Genomic DNA, 26,663 nt, shown 5'->3' with positions numbered 1-26,663 from the left:
TTGAATGACACATTGTGAGAGTACCAAACAAATGTTAAGCTGAGCAATGAGGAGTAAACCCTGAGCTGTAACTGGGACTGACAAAGAGCATTTCGGAATCAAAACCCCAGATTTTACTACTAAGACCCTACTAATAAACATTTAAAGTTCAGGGTTGGATTTTAAAAAGAGTAGTTAATATAGAATGCCTTTGACATCTTATATCTGAAGACAATAACAGGTTTAAGTCTGAACCAGACGATCCAGTGACTGACATCATGAGCATTGATCTGCATCATTGGGATGTGATGACATGTATCAACTAAGTCAGTGAGCCTGACCACCCGATCCCATTAGTCGACTTTTACAACCAGCATTGTTGCCTTTTATGGCAGGCATGGGTTGCTGAAGACCTATTCTACGCCGGATCTTCAGGGGTGTCAATATCAGGTCTCAAATCTTCTTCAACAATGAGAGAACAATGTTCACAAGCATACCTCCGATCATGCATCTGCGTGCAATCTCCCACAACACCAACCCAAATGAGTACACGTCTGCCCTCTTGAAGGATTCAAAATGATTCATGTTGATGGACTCGTCCAGAGCCTCAGGGGCCATGTAACGTTTCGTCCCCACACGGTTGTTGGGAGCAATGTCCACTTGGTCTGTCTTGGAGTCATGGCGTACTGCCAGACCTGCAATATGTATTACAGTAGGACTATTATGTAAAATCAATAAAACCTGAAACATGACTACAATCACTGCTCTGTTGTCATATAACAACAGACTAAAAATAATTCCATCCATATAACATGAAATAATGATCAAGTCACCAAGCTTGACAAACCGATCCATTAAATCGCCTCTTATAACAAGGATAGGTTGCTGGGGGCCTATTCTAACCCTTAATCACTGCAATAATAGATGGCGTAAAGAAGGATCACTGTCTCCTAAACAAAGGATGAGGCTGTATACAGCCTTTAGCAATAAAACAAAAGCAGACACGAAGTGGTTTAACACTTTAGGGGAATCAATTCTGTTTCTCGTGGTGTATTGTAACACTGAAGCCCCCAGAAGATCCTACTGCTCCTGTTTGACAGGTGAAATAGGGTGAAATGTCGCATTCAAGATTATTGCACTTATTTAGCAACATGCAAGCACGTATATGTGTGTGGCTGTTTGCATAGTCCAGGTAAATGCCAGTTCCACTGAGATACCATGCCACACCTTAACATGAATACCCCACTCAGACAAAGTGTTTTGACACCGAGCTGACAAGTCTTTGTTTTATTCCATTAATGCTAAACGCTAGGCAGGGTAACAACAAGTACCATCTTTTGACATATTTTGATATGACGAGGCCTGGGATTGAACCACTGGCCTCCCGCTCTCCGGTAGATGCTCTATCCACTGGAACATTGAGGCAGTTGTCTCTTTTATAACTTATTATGCAGCAAAGATGACCATAACATGGGATGAAAGCTGCCTAATCATACACCAATGCAGATATAAAAAACTTTTCAAGTACCAAAGAATGTCTACCCTGCAAGTCCTATGTGGTTCAGCAAATATGATATTACACATCAAATGTCATTTGTTCATAATTCACCCATAGTTCAACCATTGTACCATCAGAAAATCAATCAATCATTGATCAATACTGATCAGTGGAAATACCAGTATTGACTCACCTAAATCAGCTATACAGCAGCCATTTGCTTTGACTAGAATATTTTTGCTCTTCAGGTCTCTGTGGGCAATAGCTGGTTTACCTGGAGACAGAATCAAAACAGTGTAAAAGGACATTAAGAGTCAGCAGAAATTACCATAATTATACAACATGACAAGGCAGAAATTATTGTTGACAATGAATTGTAGTTACTCTAAAACTACAATCATTAAAAACGAATTTACAGCTGTTTCATACTTGAACAGAATTGAATAATTTCATGATTTAGATGCTCAAGTTTCAGAACTGAACTCAAACCCATGAATTAAATTTAGGCATAAAAACAGAGGCATAGTATGAGGGAGAAAAACGCTCTTAATCATGTTAATGCTTAGATACTAGAACTTAGTTTCTTCTGGCTGCTCATATTATCTAACATCTTCTCCAGGCAAAGGAGTTAACTGACTGTAAAAGTCCAGTTTCCACCCTTGCATGACTAGGTTGGAATTCCTAGCCTCAATTGTAACACCACCAGTGGATATTACGAGTTATGTCCCTTCTATGGCCTTCCTATGTCCCTCCTATTGACCAATCGGATTACACCTCTCATATCACTTGCATTGCTTCAAACAAAATGGAGGCGCCCAGTCAAGGCCATCTGATCAATGATCAAAAGCTACATCGTGATAAAACAGGCACCCCCTTGTGAAGTGAACCTGGATTAAAAACATGAAAAGATTTGGGAAATAGTTGTTGAAGCCAAGTTGGTGATACACATGCTTTACAAATAATGCAATCGACCGAAATCAACTGGATGTTGATTTTGTTACGTGATTTTGATTGTAATATGCATAGACTGATTAGTCCAGTCTGGGGTTCTTGAGGTCTACTACTTTTTTACATTCATTTCCTATCAAATTTGCGACCCCTTTGATACTTGATTCGAACACTGAGGAAGGGTATATGTCATCTGGCATAGTTCTGCAGAAAACACTGCTCTGGTACTATCGTATGAATTAGGTCACAGAAACAATACCACATTTTCTTGCTGGATCCTCGAAAGTCTGATCTTAGATACGTAACCTTGATACAGCTTGCATCTTTAAAACAAAAGAATGCACAAGATCCTTACTGGCACTACTCAGACTTTCTCTGACCAAGCAGGTTCCCAGCAACTATCTCACCTTGCTGACCAAGAATCTCCATATGAAGATGGGAGAGACCATTTGCAGCAGACAGGGCTAGCTTAATCATCTGTGCAGGGGTGACAGGCTGTCTATTGAGATAGTCGAACAGTGATCCATTCTCGTGGTAGTCCGTGATGAGCCACAGCTGTGTCCAGGTGCCATTGTCTGAAACAAACATGTACAAGTGACAGGGGACACTGGTGTTTACGGGAAGCAAAATATTGTGCCATACAAACCGAGAATGGATGCCAACAAAGAACCAAATTGCACGTTACATTTAACTTACATTTCTATTCTGGGAAGAAATACATTAAATTCAACATATCAGTGATTGATTTTCTTTAATCTAACATCAAAATCCATATGTATAATTGGCTAAGGCATCTGACCCCTAAAATGAGAATCTCCTAGCTTTGAAATATATCGACACCATGTAAATCCCTGGGACCATTAAACAGTTAGTCCTATGGTCTGTGGCCAGCATAAAGCAAACTATTATCTTGTCAGTAGCCTAATGGTTCAGTCAATTGTCTGTACCTACACAGACTTTGGTAGTAGTATACACACATGAACAAACAATGCAAGGAAGAATATATGACCCTGTTGGCAGAGCTTCAGGGTGATGAGGATTCCGGGATAATTTTGGTCCCAAGGAAGCTATGCTTGACATTAGAGGTGGATAATGAATGGGGTGTGGTCAGACTGGATGGTTTGGTTCATCATACCGCTGACGGTATAGGACATTGCTCATATCAATCATTGGTTTGTCACAATCATTTACAAGTTACCTGGGCGGTAGGATAGCCTAGTGGTTAAATCATTCACTTGTCACGCCGAAGACCTTGGTTCAATTCTCCACATGGGTACAATGTGTGAAGCCCATTTCGGGTGTCCATGTCGTGACATTGCTGGAATATTGCTAAAAGCGGCGTAAAACCAACATTCAGTTATCAGCAATGTAAGGCAAGGGATCAGAAATGGAAAGGATTTTGGTTTATTTTCAAAGGTCAATAACCCAGGCTTCTCGTACCTTAGTAACCTGAAGCACTGCGCTAGCTAGTTAGCCTTTTTTAACATTTAAAGTACAATATCTGACTACTGATTCAATTCAAGACAGTTTCTGCAGACATAAATGTCACCTGTTATAAGCTGATTACTAATGCTTATCTGACTAATGAATTTCAAGCATCTTGTATCATAGACTATGAGTTGAGTGTTCCACTTTCTGAAACGGAGAAAGCAATCAGGAAGAGCTAGTCAGAAGAGAATTGAGGAATCCCAGGCCGCAACATACCAAAAGCTGTTAAAAGATGGTACTTGCTGTTACCCTGCCTAGTCTTCAACATTAAGGGGCTAAAACAAGGACAGGTCGGCTCGGAGTCAGTATTCGGTATCTGAGGGGGCAACCTTGTTAAACTGTGACACGGTATCTCAGTGGGCTAGCACTATAAAATCAGCATTAGTCTGGACTAGTACAAGCAGCCAGACACACTTGCATTCACGTCGCTAAATATGTGCAATAATCTTGAATGCAACGTTAAACTCCAATTCACCTCACCTCATTTTATCCTGCAATCATGAAAGCCAAAAAGTGAGTGAGTGAGTGAGTGAGTGAGTGAGTGAGTGAGTGAGTGAGTGAGTGAGTGAGTGAGTGAGTGAGTGAGTGAGTGAGTGAGTGAGCGAGCATGGTTTTATGCCACTTTTAGCAGTATTCCAGCAATATCATGACGGGGGACACCAGAAATGGGCTTCACACATTGTACCCATGTCGGGAATCGAACCCGGGTCTTCAGTGTGACGAGTGAACACTTTAACCACTAGGCTACCCGACCGCCCTGAAAGCCAAAGAACACAAAAATCAGCTTTCTAAAACAGCTTTTAGCAGCAGGGTTGGGAGAGATACTGAGGAACTTCAAGGGAAGGGTGCGATTGAAGCCTATATGGAGCAGGCCACCCCCAGGGCAAGGGTAGGTAGGCACCATTAGCTAAATTTAAAAATTCATTTCAGACTGACAGTGCTTGTAGAAGAAGTCATTACCCTGCTCTCAACTACAACTTTTCGCTAGCCAGACTAGTGGCTATACTGGGATGTATTACACAGTTTGCGGTGATTATTAGCATGAGCATTTAATATGTTAAGATCCTCTCCACCCCTCCCAAATACAGAAGCCTCGCATATTCTGACAGAACCTGGATTCAGCTACTGCACAGATTGTCAGAAACCAGAATCAGATGAGCAGCTGTAAACGTTTTTGTTAGTCTGTCATTATCAATGTCAACATATCACCAACATTCACATGAAAACTAACCCCATAGGTCACGATGCCTTTGTATTTATGAAATTACAATGGTAACATACATAAAATACAATTCAAAGGTTCCGATCTGACGTCATGCTTACAGGTCACTAATTCTGAATCCTGCAACAACACCACCTGTTAGATTATTTTCCAACATAACAGATGTCAGAGTATAAAAAAAACAACTCATAATCCAACTGTAAATTGACATCTCATACAAGAGTTCAAGGCAAAAATGTGCCCAGTACTCAATTTTGAATAAATGCCGCAAATTTCAGTTACATAGAGCTAAGGAAACATACATGTTCAATATCACTTTGGAATCTGAACAAATTTGTTTTCCTACACATTGTGTAAATCAACATGTAAAAAGTCATGTTTGTCACGGATTTGATAAAATAATATTATGAATATCAACAAAAATGTAAGGGTTGGTGAGTATGAGCAGAGGCACTAAAGGTTCTGTCGCTTTCATTCATTGTTTGCAGTATATAAAATGTCAGCTGTTATCCATGTCCATGGGTGTGGAAATATCAAAATAAACAGTAAAAATTCAGTTGTCTGGAGACAAAGTCTACTTGTGCAGATTATTAACTGAAAATGATGTTTCATCACAAAGCATCAGATGTAAATTTATTTCTAACCACAAATGATGAATTTGTCCATTCCTAAGCCATAATATAATGAAAATCACATGATTTAGCATTAAGAGCAATTTACCATGACTGAACAAAAACACTGACAAATGGATGCATGGTACTTGGAACGAACAATCATGAAGAGCCTATGCTAAAGTGTGATGTAAATCAGGACAAGAAAGTATACACTGCTGGTAGATGGATAGGTCATACTCACGATGATTATTTTTTGTCAAAACCATATTAATCACTTGTAACAAATACATTATCAAAATGAGGGCTGGGACGATACCCCAACTGTGCAATGTGATACATATAACAATGCCTTGTTTATGATGCGATATGTATCACGACACTTGCATGTGCTCTCATCTTTGGAGCATAAGCCATTCTTTTCATAGACAAGATGGCCATATACCTGGCACAATTGCGATTTGGCAGTATCAACTATGGTGCAATGGATGAAAATATTAACGTTTTCATTACTAATGTTCACAACTAATTAGTGTTCGGTGCAACATTTGTCAAAGCATACATTTAGTGTAAGAATCAATATTTTATACTTAGTGTGTGACTGTGATTGATACTTGTATCGAGAAGTTAACAACAGTCATCAGAAGATGACAAATCCCCCCAAGCCCCTACAATAACAAAAGGCACTACTTCAGTCCCTGGTTAATACGCATACCAAGTTAAAATTTCTTGATGGTTTTCAAGTTATGCTCTGGAAACGGAGATGATGATTGTATATCCAGTGATCAAAACAAGCACCTGCCCCTAGGCCCATGGCAGGTAGATGTGGTTTTGGGCCCGTAGTTTCAAATTTGTATGGGTCCTTATGGCCTGCAGTAAATTTGTGTGTCAATTTATTTGCCACAATAAGCTGCAGTGTTTTTAATGAGGGCCTGCAGCTTCTAAAATCTGTGGGTCCTGATGGCAGCCTGGTATTTTTAAAAAAAATTCAAACACTGTATATATCCCTCAGCATTTTATGCCAAGGGGACAAAATCATGATCCACCGATACATCGTTGTATTGTCCCACTACTAATCAAATTGGACTAAAGATCTGCAAAAATTTAAGGTTGTCCTCAGACAACATAAGCTGATTAAGTCACCTTGTACCAAAAGCATAGGTTGCTGGGGACCAATTCAACCCGGACTCCCCACAGTAAACACAAAGTCAGCCAGGTGGTAGATGATAGAACCTGGCGCAAAACAATCAGCGAATTATCTGGGATCCAAACCCATGACTAGTGAATCCTGGAAGCTAAGGGTGCACATTGAGATACCTCATCCACTTGGCCACGTATCCCAAAATGTCTTGGCTGAACTTATGGGGATTGTGTTGTCCTACCTTTGTTGTCAGCAGCGATGAAGCCAAGTATGTTCTCATGGCGCAGCATCACGGTCTGGTAGATCTCAGCCTCGCGGAACCAGGACCGCTCCTCACGAGATGAGAAGATCTTCACCGCCACACTCTCACATCTCCAGTTGCCACGCCACACCTCACCGTACCTCCCCTTGCCAATGATCTCACACAGGCGAATCTGTCGCGCAATTGTTCTCTGGACCAGAAGGGGCAAGCCTAAACATAGGGTTTTCATGGTAGGTCTTTTCAAACAAATTTCAAAACAGGATTTACAGTGAAGAGTTGAAATAAGTAAAAAAGTTTCTCATCGAATTGTCATTCAACATGGCATATAACCAATAGTCAACAAGAGTAAAGGAGTAAATAATTAAGACTGATTTCGTATGACTCTAAACAGTTTTTGAATCAAGGAAATCTAGTCTTCATGATCATGATAATTGTGTGAATGTTGTTTTTGGCCATAATCAACACCCTTCAGCTATATCATAACATAAAAAATGCTAGGACCGGACAAACCAGTGACTGGTAGCATTAGCATGGGCATCAACCCTTCCCACAGAGTGACCAGGGACATGGTCACACTTAAAAGTGGTAATTAAATAAAGGTTATTAATACCATCATGCTGCCATTGTTTAATAACTGCAGAAATTTACTGGATGTAAAATCCTGTGTCTTATACACCTAAAACATGAAAATGAATGCCAAAAAGACTACTGAGTGCATCAGAAAATTTCATAATTTGGTACCATTTAAAAAATTTCCATACCTAATCATTCAAATATTTCATTTTATTATATACTTCAGTGTGAAAGACTGAGTTTTCTGAAGTTGAGAAAAGTGATATTTTCATTGCAGTGAACATAATACTTGATATTTCACTGCAGTGAACATAACACCTGATATTTCACTGCAGTGAACATAACACGTTGATGGAACTATGTTGGCCTACACGAGACAGCTCGTACACAAACTGTTGATTTACGTCAGTTCAACGTTGACAAGTCATATAATGACAGATGGTCATTTATGTAGTTAATACCGATTCTTACCGTTTGTTATTTTGTTGAAAATGATTTGTATTATACTGTGAATTTCTCTTCTTATTTGTCAGTCAATACTTTACATTTCGCAAAGCGCCATTTTGTTACTTGAATTGCATGTATTCTTTCGCTTCGAACAACCGTCTCATTGATTTGAAATTTATTTTGTGATGAAGTTGATTTTGTATATAATCATATCCAAATGTATACTAAAGAATTTTAGTGACGTCAAATATTTTTGGTTACTTTTGTTTATATTTTTAAGATTTAGCAAAGACGGAACTACATTTTTAGTCATACTTACAGGGGGTGGAAAACCGTCCATGTGTGTTATGTAGGGAGAATTTACGCCTGAAGGTTTTACATTTGTAATGAAATAATTTAATCTTCCTGCAGACAACTACACCAAAAGTATATAATAAATAGGATATTTCATGTGTTGAGTGAAATATCATGTTTCTCTCATCTCGTGACGGGGGGGAAAGGAGATATTTTCAGGCCACTCCTGAAAATATCTCCTTTTCCCCCCGTCACTCGGTGAGAGAAACATGATATTTCACTCGACACATGAAATATCCTCTATACACCGAAGACACAATCCTCTAGTGCTAGCACTTGTAGTTGCAGTTTGGGAATTCCATATCGATTTTTAACTCATGGCAAAACAAATTTGTGAAAATTATATGATATTACCATACCGGAGTAAAATAAAAACAAGTAATCATGGTAATGAATAAAGTTGTTTTGTTTGATTTAACATTGTTATATTCATTTTGTTACATTTCTCTGGCACGCCTATTTTGTAGTTTGGGATCCCCATTTTTAAACCTGTGACTCCTAAAATTAAAGGTTGGAAGTCATTACGACCCCCCAAATAATAACCCAGGTAAATCCCCAATGATACCTACGTCAGATATTTCTCACAACCATGTACCCAACAAGCAAATAAAACCCTGAATTAACGGGATATATGTTCAATTATTGCCCTACCTGACCCGGATCCTGAATGTGACCAATCATAGAGCTGCTGCAGTGAAGGTGGTTGCCCAGCTACCAGTGGATTGGTCTCCATACTGCGCTCTGTGTCATGGTGTGATGGTGCACGGGTCTTCCTGTACTGCTGATACACGAAGAAGCTAGCCAGGAAGAGGGCACACACAAGCACTATAGGAACAGCAATCAGCGCCATCAGCTGCACAGCATCCAGGTCACTCGAGGTTTTCTGTATACCTGATGAAGTTGAGAGTGAATAATTAACGCTCTTGACAAAATAGGCTGCAACAATTTACAAAAAATAAGTTCTCTTCATCTAACATGCTCAAATGTGCTTATAATCCATTTTTGTAACAATGATAAAGACTATTGTGAGAAAAAAGATAAGTGAGTCAGCTTTAATGCTGCTTTGAACAATGTCAGTTACATCAGTGCATGTCAGATAAACATGAAACATTTGAAATTAGGTTACTTGCATGACAGCTGAACTCGATTCGAAAATATGATTATTTTGGAAAAACATTCAACATATTTAAAAAAAACATAGCATGTATGCAAACATAACAATCCTTATTACATTGTATTAAGTTTTTTCCAATTTACCCAATTTTGAGTCATAAAGAATGTTTCGATTTTGGTCAATCCAACTACAAATCTCAATAAAATCAGATCTCAGTTCTCAATACCGCTAAACAAAGATTTAAGGATATCCCATTATTGGTCACATCAGAACGACTTTTCAAGAACTTAGACCTACCAATGAAATGACTAACAAGAATTCGACACTATCCAATCAGAAAGCAGTTTTCTCTCTCTTTATGGCACTGGTTTCAAACTGCCAAGTACAATTCAACTGACTTCCATTTGGAAAAATATTGATTCAAAATTTTAAACCTGAACGAAAGAAATTGTTGAAAGTCTCATAGATGGCCAAAATTGCATGGCAGTTCTTCCCATGGGCGATGGAAAGTCTCTTCCATTTCAAATGTTTACCTCATTGAAAAGCATGGGATAGATGATTTTGATGGAATCGGTTATACAGCCTGTAACTGTCGTTAGAAATACCCCATGTTTACTTTTTTAGAGGTTGCATTATTAGTAAACACATTCAGTCTTTCACTTTCTCAATCTGGCAAGCAATCCACTGATTGGTGGGATGAAAGGTCGTCCTGACATGTCCCATAATGGGATGTCCTCAGTTCTTCGTTGAGCTGTAGTGAGAACTGAGATCTAATTCTAGTGAGATTGATCCAACTGCATGAACAATATGTTCATTGCAAAGAAGTTAAAAACATGACTACAGGAAATAGCTTGAGGATATATGCAGTGTTCCTTAGACAGGTGACCTATATAAAATATTTTTAAAGGGGCACTAATCTCTAGCTTCTTCTCAGCTGTCTAACACTGTCCAAGAGGGCTCACTATTTGCCGGGAGTCGATTTGCTCGCTAACGCAACTGAGCGTGACAAGAAACTGGGCTACTGTCTGCAAGGACAGCTAAATATTTGTTTTATACATTTTTGCACATTGATTGTTTGCCCGTGATCTATGAAAATTTCGACAAAGGGCGCATGTTCATTAATTTCTTCAGCCTAAACAAACAAACAAAAAGAACGGTTGAAGCTCATCGGATGTCCTTGTTTGGAAATAACCCAGATGGTAATAGTTTAATAATAAAAAAAGTATCTCTGCAGTGAAAGCATTTTCAGATTTTGGATTGCGTGGATAATACGATTACTACCCCGGTACTCACCCGGTTGTCATCCATGTTTTCTGGTATAACCTTACACATGTGTATTTGTTGTCATTCACTTAATGCTCAGTTAATGAATCTATTACTGATATAATTAGTGGTAGCACCACTCAGATTACCTGATAAAGGTCCCTATTAGGCATTTCTTGTGTCGGGATTAATTATTCAATCTAAATGCAGGTTTGGGGTGAGGTGAATTGTGTGTTATGTATATATATATAATGTTATATGCATGTGGCAGGCCAGCAAGAGATGATTGATAAGTCGATTTACATTTTTGTAAATCAACAGATCATTTCTAGCCGTCAAAGGATCAACAGAAATTCTTTTGATTGATTAATCATTGTTATCTTGCACAGTGGATATGTGAACAGTAAGTGTTTACATGTGTAGGTTTACTAACATGACTAAAGCAGACGGAATACACTCATATCATGGCGTGAAGTGCCGATGTAAAAACAACATACTTTGTTCAAAGGGTTAACCGATAATACGTTGATACGTTGATCTATTGCTCATTGTTACCTAACTTTATGGATTTTTTAAAAGAACCGTGGACATTACGAAAATAGTTGTCATATGGGCTTTCTCAGCTGACCTTTGAGACTTGACACCTATGTGAAACAACTGAAACAAACTGAGAGATCAGTTGAGAAACGAACATGTGTTATAATATCCCTAAACGCTATAGATATTTTAAAATATTTCATTGTTACAGAGACAAGTGACATCGAATAAGTTTCTTTGTACAGCTGCAGATGTATGGGATATTGTTCCTTTGTGTGGATATTCACAGATACATTCCTCGAAGAAGGCAGCTGCCTAAAATTATACATATAACTTTGGTAGATTGTAATTATGATACTTGCATTTTGTTTTCATTCATTTGCTGTAGCATTTAACCATGTTAACAGAATCGTAAAATTACCAAGCAAGAGACTTATCAAAACTTTGTCACCATTACCGATGCTACCCACAAAGAAACGTACATTTCCTTATTATTTCTAAAACTGTATTTCATTTTGTTGATTAATGTGACCATACACCCTTATACCATGTATACGATCAATAAAAGTGACAAATGCGCTTATGAATGGCGCGGCGCAGTACGGGTCACGAACTAGTCTAGATTTCTGCTATACCATCTGGGTACTCATGGGGAAAAAAAATAACAAAGGCAACAACCAGTCCCGGGGAATTGCTTTAGATCCCCTTTAAGATTGGAAGTAAACTAGCAGAGATTGGAAAATTTGGAAAGATATCATGTCTTTGGTTCATGATGTCAACTCACTTGTATTTCCACCAGGATCTTCCAAGGGAACAGGTGGATCCAGTGTTGGGATTGTTTTCAGGTTGCACATATCACTGTTGTTACAACAATGCACATTGAAGCTTGAAAGCTTCTTCCGGCTTGCATGACACACGAATGGTCGCATCAGCGGCTTTAAAGCAGATTTTTCTTTACAGCTGTCAAAAAAACAATCCATGCCATTGACATGATTTAAACATGAGCATGATGAGAATAAAATGTGATTATTTTTTTTTCATCTAGACGTTACCTCATTAAGTATGCGTGGGTATGAAGGTAATTAACTTTTATGAAATCCAAACATGCATAACCTGATAACCAAGACAATTCAAGTCTTAATATAAAAATGGCATGTATAGATTGCTGTGACACAGCAAACATGACAGAAAAGAACGAAGACATTAATTACACAATAATTCACGTCATATTTTGCATCTTCATTAATGTTAGACACATCTAGATCTAACCCTGTTGATGTGAAATGTAATCAAATTGTGTCGGCTAATTTCTTTTTGTCATTTGATAACCATGATTACTTAAATAAATGCTGACCTAACATGCTTTAAAAGGAAGTTTGCTATTCTGTATGTACATAGCATGATAAGCAGTACTCAACATGCACAAGATAAGCATTTGATTATTTGAGTATTTTACCCAGGGGTGAGACTTTGACTGGGTATCAACATGTTAAATTTGTATGTGCAACAGTGTTCCATTGATGTGAATAAAGGCTATGTCAAACAACAAGGTTACAGTGTACAGTGACATCATGATCATCAGATCCTTGTAACATCATGATGCATCACTACTAGTATTGGAAGCAATTTACAGCATGGCATACAATAGGAAGTTTGTGTCTCAGACAGTGAGTTGCACAGTGACAGTAAAATCATAAAAGTAGACATCATCAATTAAACATGTTAAACACGTGAAGAACAAGCTCTACAATTAACTGTTTCAACAGCATTCTAGAAGTTGAGGAGTACATTAGAAAACATACAACTTCATGGATAACAGCATCTTCCCGAGGCAAGGGCATCCACTAGCCTTTTTTTTATCAGTCTTGTTCCCACCCTTGCAACATCAAGCCCTCTTTCCTGTGCTAAATATGATTGGAATATCGTACATATTGATAGTCCAATCAGAGATCTTTTCACAAAATCAACATCCATGACTGGTACACCTTCGTATGATTTACCACTGCCTGTCTTTGTTGACACGATTATGTGTTTTTCACCTTTTAAACCGCCCAACAATTGCCTAGTATGTTTTTGTTTCAGGGATGAAATTGCGAATGCTTTCATTATCTGATTGCCTAGATCATTGCCTATGCTAGATGCCATCTTTTTGAAGCAATACGAGATAAGAACAGCGATCTGATTGGATATCGTGTTTTCATAACAAGGGGCACAACTCGTGATCTACACGAGTTGGTGCCAAGGTCGAGCCAAGAAATGTGGCCTTGATGTGGCAAGGGTAGAAACTAGGCTTTGATAAAGGCTAGTGGACATGCTTACCTCAGGAAGATGGGATAACAGCTTTTTATTGAATGGAGAAATGTTTTGATGTACATTCTGAAACCGTTATCAAGCTGGAATGACTACTGCCAAGAGGTATATACATATACACTGTACACACACACACACACACACACACACACACACACACAGACACACACACAGACACACACACACATATGATATGTTGTGATAGCAGCAGATAGACATTAACAACAACCGTTAATGCATAACAAGTACCACACAGATAATTTTAATGAAGCCAGATGTGCCGCGGGGATAAAAAAGTTGATAAGACACTAACTAAAAAGAGTTGCTTCATTAGATCTTCATAGGCAGATGGGATGCTATATCCCTTATCTCTGTTAATCAAAGATTTGTGATAGCGGATCATCGTGGATTTCTGTTGCCTCTGGGAGCTTTCTTATTGTGAACTCCTGATGAATAGTAGAGATCTTTGGACTTTACTCAAACCTACGATAACCACGCACACTTTGGCTTCTGTGTGCACGTGCATCACTTGCTTTTCATGCATGATGTGAAATTGCATTGTGTTGTTGTTGTTTAACGCCACACACAGCAATATTCCAGCTATATTGCGTTCAGATGCAATTGTATTGTATTGTAAATGTACACCTTATCAATAGCTACATTCAAATCATTAGTTCCCATATTTCTTGTCTGTCGGATACTGAAAATGATACAAATAACATTTCCAGATAAGCATGTTGATCCCACATTACTTACATGTAGTTGACCTTTATCTCGTCCGCTTCTCTTGTGACCAAAGTCATGCAGACGCCATCCGTCTCACATGTGTCATTTTGAGTTTGACTGCCTGGCGTGCCACAGTAGGTACATTTGCACAGAAGACCTACAACCCAAGAGAATAACCATAGTCAATAATAGATATATATACAAACATACAACTGACAGCATGGCAGTTAAACATATTGAAGCTAAAAAGACCTTAACATGCTCAATGCTCATCATGCTCATGACACAGTCGTACCGTGAAGATTCCGGGTTAGAATTGGTCTTCAGCAACCAGGCATGTCATGAGAGGCGACTAATGGGATCAGGTGGTCAGGCTCGCTGACTTGATTGATCCATGTCATCATATCCGAATTGCGTGGATTAATGCTCATGATGTAAATCACTGGATTGTCTGGTCCATACTTGATTATTTACAGACCGCCGTCATATAGCTGGAATATTGCTGAGTGGGGCGTTAAACAACAAAGAAACAAACAAAACAATATTAGGCCTAGAGGCCTCACATAGAAGGAATTGTGTCATATTGAAATCTTTTGTTAGGGACATTACACTATGTCTTAGGTGTATATCTACATAACCTTAAGTGAATTGAGCAAATTGTTTCGTTATGACATGACTGTAAATTACGCAAGGGACTTTGGCATTTGGAAAATGGACAAATAGTAGAAAAAGATATTTTCACACTATTAATATAGCATGATATAGTATTATCATGATTATATCAACAAACAAACAAACAAACATGACACTGTCTCAAGTCCAGGATTACAGTATTCAACCAGTTAATTAGTACTTCATGTACTAGACATTAGTGCCATAGCTACAGGGTTTGAATGAGAAGCTCAGAGCATGTCAGAGTGGGCCGCACGATTTGTGCTGTTATTGTTAAGTTGGCCTTAATTGCAGTAGTCTAGCAAAATATAACCTAAAGACTGAGTTTCTGAATGTGTCTTGTGGAAAATGAGACACTCATTATATGACATGTGGTCTTAGATTGTGTGTTGCAAAAACATGTTTAACTGTATTTGGAACCGTGCATGATGTCTGCGGAACTGAGGATAATTTTGCTTGTTTCTGATGAAAATTTGTGATCTTTATGTATGTATTCTATCGCAGAATTTGCTGTATTATACATTATACTGTTTCAGCTGTAGTGTTTGTTCGTTGTTTAACATGTTTAATGCTGCACTCAGCAGTATTCCAGCTGTATGACGGCGGTCTGTAAATAAGAGCGTCTGGACCAGACATCCAGTGAATGACATCATGAGCATCAACCAATGCAAATGGGGCACAATGAGATGCATCAACCAAGTCAGCGAGCCTGACCACCCGATCCCATTAGTCGCCTCTTACGACAAGCATGGGTTGCTGATGACCTACGACTCTCTAACCAGATCTTCACAAGTTGTTTACTTCGTGAATAATAATGTGCATTACCATGATGACTGTGGTCAGTGGTCATTATATTCTATGTACCTCTCCAGCTTACTAGTGAGAAAGTACATTTAACCGGGGGCTTCATAAGTGCATACAGCGTCTGTACAGTAAACAGCATCACAAGGAACGCAAGGTATTTTTGTAAAAACAGTATGAATTCCCAAGTGCAACTAGCATGATTTGGGCAGCAGTTACTTATTTTTGATACCAGGGTTTTACCTCAACTTAGAAAAGTGGGGGTCCATGGGACCCCCAATAATTAAGTTTAAGGGTCCTTGCAGGCAAAATAAGGGTTGTGTAAAGTAATGATTTACTTTAGGATAATTACTTCAGGGCCTGAAATGTATCAGTGATCAGGTGGACACCCATGATTGATGGGTGAAATAACAGACACCCATTACTGCTCTTGATGCACTGTAGGTACAATGAATATTATTGGGACCGTGCTCTTGATGCACTGTAGGTACAATGAATATTATTGGGACCGTGCTCTTGATGCACTGTAGGTACAATGAATATTATTGGGACCGTGCTCTTGATGCACTGTAGGTACAATGAATATTATTGGGACGCAGTATATTTTCTTCCTGCATCCATTATCTAACTTTGTGCGTACTGAACACACATTTGTGCATCGCGTAAAACCTTGTAATACAAAAGCATGATTATAACCATGAGATTGCCACTCTTACCTGCTAAGATGCCTAACCCTGATCATGCTGAAGACAGGGATTTATTAAGGATTCCAAACTAGGTGAGGTGAAATGGGGTTTGACGTCATGTTCAAGATTATTGCACTTATATAGCAACATGAATGCACGTGTGTGTGTGGCAGGTTGTAATAGTCCAGACTAATGACGTTTTTATAGTGCTAGCTAGCCAACTCAGAGATAACATGAGACAGTTTAACATGAATACCCCACTCAGACACAGTATACAGACTCTGAGCCGACTAGCCCTTGTTTTATCCACTTAATGCTGAGCGGCATCCTCCACAAAGCAATCAGGATTAGTTATAACTGTATCATGTATATTAACATGAATTGGGAATTGGTTTTTCCTCATCTGTTATGTTTCACTGACACTTGCTCCAGACCTGGGGCAAATGAGCAGGGCTAGATAGATAGATACAGGTATAGATGTTATATCATGATCATGATGATAACAACATGAACAAGACATCTCAACTTCAACTTATATTTCTGATGGAAACTAAAGATAGGCCTTGCAGCCAAACAAAACTGCTTCTATATCCTAAATGCATTCTTCTAACCATGCTCACGCTACAGACAGGTGTACATGCCAACTTTCACGGGCAGGTCATTGAGACAGAAATTCTTGGCACAGGAAAAACATCAATCTATATTAATTGCAAGGAAGGCATTTGAGGATTTGAAGGGTTTTTTTAATTATTAAGAAAAAGGTCAAGAGATTGTTTTACATTTCAGTTCAAGATGTTCACTGACAATCCAGAAAGCAAAGCATGATGATATCAATGGTATTAGAGGATTGAAACTGAAAGAAAATGCTTCTGATATTGTTTGCAGACACATCATTCCAACTTCCAAGGTGTCTTGGCAAAAAGACACCAATAAATTCACAACCTGGAGTTAACATTGTAAAGGGTCATAAACTGCCCAAATACTTAAACATCACCATCTTTCACATAAAAGGTGACTATGCTTGTTGTAAGCATAGCAAGAGGCGAATAACGGGATCGGGTGGTCAGGCTTGCAGGTTTGGTTAAAGCATGTCATCGGACCCAATTGCGTGGATCAATGCTCATTATATCAATCACTGCGTTGTCTGGTCCAGACTCAATTACTAACCATGCTAACCATGCTAACAGACAGCCATCATATCATTGCATAAACATGTAGCTGGAATATTGCTGCGTGAAGCGTAAAACAACAAACGAACCATTATGAATTTCACTATGAGGCGTAGACTTCCATAAATCTGTGAGGAAATGATTATCAGTTTATAATCATTAATGTATACTGAACCGCGAAAGAAACGTCACCATGGATAGATATAGGAGAAACCTTATTTGTCCAAACACTGTAGACATATTTTGAGACATATTAAAAGGATGAAACTTGGCAAAACTGATCATCAAGGTTGCAATTAAAGTGTCAAATGTTCTTAAGTGAAACACAACAATAGTCTCTGAGAAAATGGCATCACAAGTGAGTATCTCATGTGTCCGCCATGTGCATTGATGACTGCCGTGCAACGTCAATACATGGAATGGATGAGGCTGTTGATGAAGGCCATAGGCACTTGAGCCCACACTCTGAGGAACGCCTGACGTAGTTCATGCTGAAACTCGTGGTTGCGGTGACGTGCCAAATGAGGTATGGCGTGTGGTCTCAAGACTTGATCAATGTACCGAGCTGATGTAACACCATTGCCTCTCCCTGGACTGATGTTCTGGAAGACCACAGGGACGACTCTCTGTGCAAGACGAATTCCACCCCACACCATGATGCTCGGATCACCCCACGAGTCTCTCTCAACTGCACAAGCATCCGAATAACATTCTCCAAGGTGTCGCCAGACTCTCTCTCTGCCATCTGCTGTTGAGATACAGTAAAGGCTGACGTCTGAGAAGAGGACTCTTCTCCACTGCTGATGGCGCCAATGCTGGTGCTGTGTTGCCCACCGAAGACAGTCCCGGCAATGACGTGGTGTCAGAATGGGTCCTCGGTGTGGCCTGTGACAGTGGAGGTGTCTGCTCGTCAATCGTCGACACACGGTATCCGCACTAATGTGTCGCTGGTGTGTCCCCATGGTCTGTCGAGCAGTTTCCGAGGGCAGTAACAATGCGATCTTGAAGATGCTGTCGCACAATCTGACCATCCTGGCATCAGGTGGTGACCCTTGGTCTTCCACTACGTGGTCGGTCATCTGTAGTGTTGGTGGTCTGGTACCGTGGCTGGTGCCTGTATACATGGTATATGGTCCTTACGTGGACTTGAAATGCATTGGCTACTTGCTGGGCTGTCCAGCTTGCAATAGTCCAAGGGCTTGATGTCGCTGATTTCTTGTCAATCTTGTCATGTGGTAGCAATTCAATAACGAATGAATTTTATCCGATCTGGGTGGATTTAGTGGAAAGTAGAGAAGTACACTACTCAGCGGTAAGAAGTGGTGCTATTTGGTGTGTGATTGGATTAATGTAATGTTGGATTAAAGTGAGGATTCTCCTGTAAACCTGACAGAGGACATTTCTTTAGATATACATCCACTGTTGCTTGAGACAAAAATGTGAGAGGAGGGGGTGTCGCATTCATATTGAGTTGCATTTTTGGCTAGGGACCAGTGGTCGCATTCTTTTGGAGACGCATTAATTTCATGATTTACAGTATTTAATCATAGTTGCCTTGTTTGTTGCTGTCGGACATCTTGATGATGGACTAAATCTCATTCATACAAGCAAGTCTTAATGGCACCATTGCAGGCAACATAATCATGATAATCCATCCAGTTTCATCATGTTCATAGGACCAGATGTTTAACATAAGATGTTGAAAATGTTTATGAATACAACATGATACATGTGATGCATACTGGTAATAAGGAACACCGTTAACTTCTCAACCTGTCCATCTAACCCATATTTGATGACATTTAATGATGTACATTGTTCAACAGTATTAGTGATGAGTACTGTCCTGACTTTCGTATTGCAAGTTATCGCAATAGTGATTCATGTATTGTGAATTTGATACACACCAAAATATATTGAAACTTCCTAATCATTCGCCCTTTTGTTGGATGTTGCCATGGTCACAATGAATGTGTTATAGACACATTATAATTTACATGCAGGAAGCTGGTCATAAATAGTTTTGTAACCATGGTAACTTATGTAAACTTCGCCAACAAGATGAAAATATGCATGATTTTGCAACATACCAGTATTTTCCAAATGTACTGATGTGTATGCATCAGCATTTCATATCTTGGTATACCGGTAATAATGCGCACCTCTAAATAGTATTAATAAAATAGACAGGGTCTTAGATGGCTAGAATAATTACTGACTGGTATTAAGATATGATTGATTAACTTTGTATTGATCTTGTTCATGTTGTTGACATTGATCACGTTTATCATTGTATAGTGCAATAGTGCTCTTATCAACTAGTTAAAAATTTGATCAATGTGTTTAAGAATGCACGTACAAGGCATGAAAAATCCACTCTTCAGCATGTGCAGGACAAGAAAGAAGTAAACAAATGCTTGTCCTACCGGGCAATTACATATTTCATTTGTATCAATTCATCTCTAATCATGCTAATCAAATGCAATAAAACACTATATTTTCTTGAGTAAAGTGTCCACCCATGCACAGACTACATCGTATCTCTTCAGCATGTTCAGCAAATTCAGGTAAACAAACAGGTGATAACAAACTTGGTCAATACAAATTTGAAATTTGAGATAAAATATCACTAGACATGATTCACCGTTTAAATTGCATTTCCTGTTCTACTAGAAATTGTTTCATATGCAAAGATTAAGATTACCGTGTGTATCATGGTGTATTGTCTCGTAAACTGAGCAGGAAACAGCAATCAGCTGTACACACTTTTTCTCCTAATCTACTGTCACTGTCGAGGCTCCCATGCTCGCGATCACGAAAACTTATGATACCGGTATGTCATAGTCAAACTACAACAAATATGACTTAAACAGGTCAAAGTATGACATTTATAATAGAAACAAGAATTTTGTTCGTTCATATAGAAGTAAATATAAACTTTAAAAAAGTGTCCAATAAACATGTGATAAAGGAGATAGACACTTGGACCGCTTTTTTCATCAGAAAAAATTACTAAACATGTTAAATGTGAAATTAATACACACAAACATGACTAAAGGCCCCTTCTCTGGAAAAATAACAAAGTCTTGATAAGTATCTCTCAGATAAGCTCACTTCAGTAGTTTCAAAAATAATTGACAGGACCAATTTTCAAACTCAAACTTGACAAGTATCCCGTAGATAAGCATGCAAAGCTTTTTTCATGCAAATTCAATAGTTTCTGAGAAAACTTGTCCCCATTGCACACACAGTGCATTAAGCAAAATAATATTGATCAAGGTCCACAACTCTGTACAGACTGTACAGGACTTCGGCAGTAGAAACTAACAGATTTCATCCACTGGTCCTTATGATGATAACACATAGCAAAACCCTTAAACATTTGTTAAAAAGGACAAATTTCTACTATCCCTTATGATAACATTAACCATTGGGCAGTTTGGCATAGACAAGAGGACTAGTGCTTATTTCTAATGCTGGACTTTATTTTTTTGGTTGTAAGCGAATTGGCAGAGATGAATGAAGATGGCAGGGACTACTTATTTTGTACTGTCTTTCGTAAATATCCTCAACTATCAGACCCAAAGTCTTGACTGGTGATTGGGTTAAACAATAGAGTTCTGAAATGAAACAAAAGTTCAAGGGAAAAGTAGTAAATATGTTTAACATGTTCAATGCTGCGAACATGAACAAGTATCTAAGTTATGAATTAACTTCATTCAGCACAATATCATGCAAAATCACAGAATCAGAGCTCCAAATAAGCTGCGCATCTGCGTAAAATCTGCATAAAAAAATTCAGAAATATGCAGTAAAATATAATCCAAGCCTATCAAATACGCAATGAACATTACAGATCCGCTGTCAAAAACAACTTGTGCGTATCATCAAAATATTGTGAAGTAACCCTGCGTATTCGATCAGTAAATCAGCAACTTATTTTGAAATTATAAACTGGCATTCCGTCAACCTTGCCAAACTCCACGATGACAGTTACATCATGGTCATTTGCCATCACACTTTCTTGTGGAAGTATCGTGGTATTTTTGAGTCCTATAAAGCTCTCGAATACACACGACACCAGTTTGCAGGGACTAGATTAATAGTGTTTTTAAATATTTAACTTAAATACCCACATGTGTAAGAACTAGTGGGTAACAGAAATTTGAATACCCAGATAGAATTACTGATACCTAATGATTTTAAAATGCATGGGTAAAATACCTACAACACCAAAAGCTTATCTGGAGCCCTGAGAATAGATTTGTGAATTTTTACTTCATTATGTTCATAAAGTTTAATTTATACAGGAAATGGTAATAACAACTGAGAACAAAAACCTTTTTACAATTTAAAAGGGCAAGTGAAAATATTGCACCATGAGAACAAAATAATATCTACTTGCCCTGCAGGACAAGTGTGGTTTAAGACCTTTTTTTATCCTTGCACTTGTGCCCTTGGTCTCAGGCAAATAACTGTTCAAGTTACAACGCATATTGCAACTAGATCTGAGTATCCCCAAAAGAAATATACCCAGGGATTTATTCCAAACTAAGTGGCCCTTGTCAGGCAAACTTTGAAAAAATTGTGGCATTGTTCAAAACTAGATTCTTATTTTCATAAATTCCAAGGAAAAGGGTATTTAAAAAAAATAATTCATATTATTACCCTCATTTGCACCCAGTTTGTATATACCTGAAGAAGTAACTATACATAATTTGTGCATTCATCATGTTCAGTTAAATGTAATAAATTTGGAGTGGCACTGCGGAACAAACACCAACCACTTTACTGTGAACGAATGGTCATTCCAAGACTTGCTCTCTAATCTGGGAGGACAGAGACCCTGTATTGGTATATATATCGCCTCTGGTGAGGATACTGAATGTGTCAAGAGAAGAAACTTGCTTTGTAACAAAAAGTAGAATGCACACTGAGCATCAGGATCATTGCCAATGTCAACATAACAGAAACATGAGACAGTACAGCATGCTGACAGATGTCTGTTTTATCAGTGCATGCTGTGTTCATGAGCAGAGACCATATACTGCTCTATGGTCTGTCATATGAGCTTGAGATCTAGTGTATTGGGGACTGTGTCACAGTGTGTCCTCAACTGCCACAAACAAGATATTTCTTATGTTGTAACTGAAATAGACATGGCAATGCACAAAAAGCAAATAAAAAAACCCACAAAAACTATTCACGCACAGTTTATATCTTTATATACCATGATATACATCATATTTAACAACTGGTGTAAAATAATGATGAGAATACAGGGATTTATCTCGCCATGCTTAAAGACCGATATTCAGACCTAAGTCTGCTGTTACTAGATAATAGTTATGTTTGCTATGATGCATCATCATGTGCCAAAACATTAATCATGAGTCTACTAACCCGCACTTGACTAGCATAATTATTCTTTCAACGTTTGATTAGGTGGCGATCTCTGTGTTGCTATTTCCATCTATTGTTAGCCAAGATCTGATCAAGTTTCATCTTTTGTATCATTTAGAGAAATGAATCACTTATCATGCATCTTGTCCCAATTGTAACATTTGAGGCACATACGACAAAACGACATTCTTTGGTAAACTGTCAAATATCTTTGTGTCGTTAAATACAATGGAATATGCACCGTATCGCTTTTATCACAGAGAAATGTTGATTTATTGATAGCGAAGTAGACAGCAGACGACATAGATCTAAAATCTCAAAATCTTATCTCGAGTGTTTCAAATGATGCTCGTGGTTCACAGTCTACACCATTATAAAGCCAAGTCAGTGATGATTATATGCATATAATCGATTATGCCTAGAATTCCAACCATTTGGTGTTGTGTATATGAGCATAATCAAGGTGGCGGCCATTTTGGAAGCGATTAAACCAAACATGCTGCGAATGCGAGGGAAAATACCGACTTTATATAAAACAAGAGCTTGGGGTACAGAGACAGTCACCTACCTGTAGTTATTGGAAGAAAAGACAAAAGTACGAATCCAAATAAATTCATGATTCTCTCGTATGATTCTGTTTGTCACATTCGTAAGTATCCACCGGCCTTTATCTCACAACAGTACAATAACAACCGATTCGCAGTGACCTACATTTATACCGTTGCAGACACAAATAGTTCGTCGTAGAAATAGTACTTTATTGTAATTTGTATGATCAACAGATACTATGTGTAATATTTGATATGGATGGTTTGCTTTGTAAGAGACTGGTATCTCTATTTCACAGAAATGGAGTGTTTTATGAATTAGCTGACATACCATTCCGCGCGTTCGTGTGAGAGCGTAGGAATACATTTACCGACAACAACAGGGTCAAACGAAAGAAAGACATGTAACGTCAAAAAAAGACATAATGCTGTAACCGAAAGGAGCAAAAATGTTTCTTTTATACGAGCAACCCAGCTATTTGTATACATTGTCTTGAAAAGAAAACAATGTTGGTATTTGGTTTATATATCGCCATTTTCCCGCAAAACCTTGTTAGATTTGTTTTCATTTTTCTCTGGAACTGTAACTTAGGTTATTTAAAAAAATTCTAAAGATATTCTAATGTCTGATAGTGTAGTGTTCATAAAACTTTTCATCTTTCAAATACATATGAAGGTTAATAATAACAACATTGTATAAATTATAAACACAATCTGTCAAGACGGCATGTTTACTTACGGGACAGATTTGTTTATATGTAATTTCGACTATATTTCTTGAACATCAAAACACTAAAACATATAATCTGAACTGAATTAATATTAAAACCAATTTCATCAATGAAATGAGTTTCGAATTACCCCAGAAAACTTGTTATAGATGACTTTTTTTTCTGACAACTGTGCTTGTGAGCTAGAAGCATTGATCACATGCAATAAAAAGGGTTTTCGATAAAAACTCTTTGGTAAATATACCAGTAACTTGTTTGATCATCTAATAAAGGTCAATTTGATATAAAAAAAAAATTAATTGACATAAATTACTTACTGATATAATAAATTATAAATTGTTATCTTGATATTTAACCATTGGGTATCTGGTGAAAGTATTTTATTATCTATATATGAGATTTGTTTTAACATTTTATTTAGGCTCGTCTTTATTAAAAAAATATATAGATATATTTATATATTGAATGCATTAAACACAATGAAAATATATTTTAGAAATAGTCGTTTAATATGAAATGGAGAAATTATCAAATGATTTAAGATATGAATAGAATGATGTGTTAATTGAGATTCTCTAAGACAATATGGGCTGATCCATACTAACAATAGGAAGACCTAACTTATCATAACAACACTCCCTTCGTGTGCATTGGGGAGGGGGGAAATGTGTGCGTGCGTGCGTGCGTGTGTGTGTGTACGTGTGTGTGTGCGTGCGTGCGTGCGTGCGTGCGTGCGTGCGTGCGTGCGTGCGTGCGTGTGTGTGTACGTGTTTGTGTGTGTGTGTGTGTGGGGGGGGGGGGGGGGGTGTCAGTCTTTAACTTTTGGTAAAATGTGCTTGTGTGCTCTCACATATGGAATTTAATGTTAGTAGGTGCGGTTTTGGTCTATTGACGCGAGCTTTCAGTGTTATGAAGGAATTTTGTCTCATCAAATAACTATTTTTTTGCTTTTTATCCACCATGTAATAAGGGTGTATACTTTCTTTTGCCATGCAGTTCAGTTCATCACGGAACTCTGTATCGTCGTGAATCGATCGAGGTAACCTCGACACAAAATACTGCACAACCAGGTCAAGATGCTGCATGTGACACTGGGACACATCTGTAACCCCGATGGTGGTTTTCCTCTAGTGTATATTTAATGTGCTTATATTTCATTCATGCATGTGTCATGTCGAGCAGTGGTCCAGCAAATTCAGCCTTTAAATTTCACAACGTTTGAGATAAAACAGAGCATGTCCTTTCTATGAAGATTTCAAACTGGGTCATATGACTCTTGCTCAAAACGTTGTTTGATCAATGTTACATCATTAAAGGTCTGAGTTAAACTTTCAAAATGTTGACTTGGATATTGACTTGTACTCTATGTTACGTGTTTCCTTTAGGTGAACAATTGATTTGCCCTTGCGTGTGTTTGTGACGGGTTCTCCCGATGGGGAAAAATACGCCCCCTTTTCGCGAACACATGGTATCATCCCTATTTGACCGTGATATACAAACACACGTTCATGATATATACCGGTAGTCGGAATCGCACAAGGGAATTGGTATTGTCGCTTTTATTTACAACCCTAACCGATGTCAATTACAAGGTGCTATTTATTTTCAACAGTAAAATGTATGTATGTTTGTATTTTGCTAAGTCGTTGGCCAGCGTGTGTAAAATCGAGTGTGATGAACATGTGGTGTTTGTAGAACACATAAAGATGTACATAGCCTCCCTGACACCATTTTTTAATTTCTAAACAGAAGACAAATACTTGCGCTACTCTCAATCTGACACTTAGCTTCTAGTTGTTATAAGCGGACAATGACGCCAATTACATGTGATTGACAGTAGGACGCCAATTAGTGGCCTCATCAGGCATGGCAGCATACAGTACTCACAACGGTTCATTACCGTGAGATCGACCTTCGTGATGTTAGAAATATCAAAGCGAGTTATGCACAAAAGGATATGCTAGGTGCCTTTTCAGAACAAAAGAAGTTTAATGTGATTACACGTAATTGGGACCGCCTCCGTGGTGTAGTGGTAGAGCGTCCGCCCGGAGAGTGGAAGGTCCGGGGTTCGACCCCCGACCGCGTCATACTAAAAGACGTGAAACGATGGTACTTGTTACCCTGTCTGGCGCTCGGCATTAAGGGGCTAAAACAAGGACTGGTCGGCTCGGATTCAGTAT

General features: G+C 38.4%; 1 protein-coding gene across 1 annotated transcript in view; it reads right to left on the bottom strand.

Moving 5' to 3' along the window:
* The window catches only part of LOC139465728 (TGF-beta receptor type-1-like), a 29,769-nt gene extending 5,874 nt beyond the window's left edge, over positions 1-23,895 (bottom strand). Inside the window, exons 1-8 of the mRNA XM_071247554.1 lie at positions 23,773-23,895; positions 14,504-14,630; positions 12,222-12,397; positions 9,175-9,414; positions 7,129-7,359; positions 2,833-3,000; positions 1,671-1,751; positions 477-674 (exon numbers count right to left, since the gene is read on the bottom strand). Of these exons, the coding sequence (XP_071103655.1) occupies positions 477-674; positions 1,671-1,751; positions 2,833-3,000; positions 7,129-7,359; positions 9,175-9,414; positions 12,222-12,397; positions 14,504-14,630; positions 23,773-23,821 (1,270 nt within the window). The 5' untranslated portion in view covers positions 23,822-23,895. The remainder of the gene's footprint in view (positions 1-476; positions 675-1,670; positions 1,752-2,832; positions 3,001-7,128; positions 7,360-9,174; positions 9,415-12,221; positions 12,398-14,503; positions 14,631-23,772) is intronic.
* Positions 23,896-26,663: the final 2,768 nt, after the last annotated feature.

This window comes from Haliotis cracherodii, unplaced genomic scaffold (genome assembly GCF_022045235.1).
Source record: "Haliotis cracherodii isolate W230 unplaced genomic scaffold, xgHalCrac1.p SCAF_18, whole genome shotgun sequence".
NCBI lineage: Eukaryota > Metazoa > Mollusca > Gastropoda > Lepetellida > Haliotidae > Haliotis > Haliotis cracherodii.
Note: the sequence above shows the minus strand (reverse complement) of the source record. Positions and strands in the feature narration are given on the sequence as shown.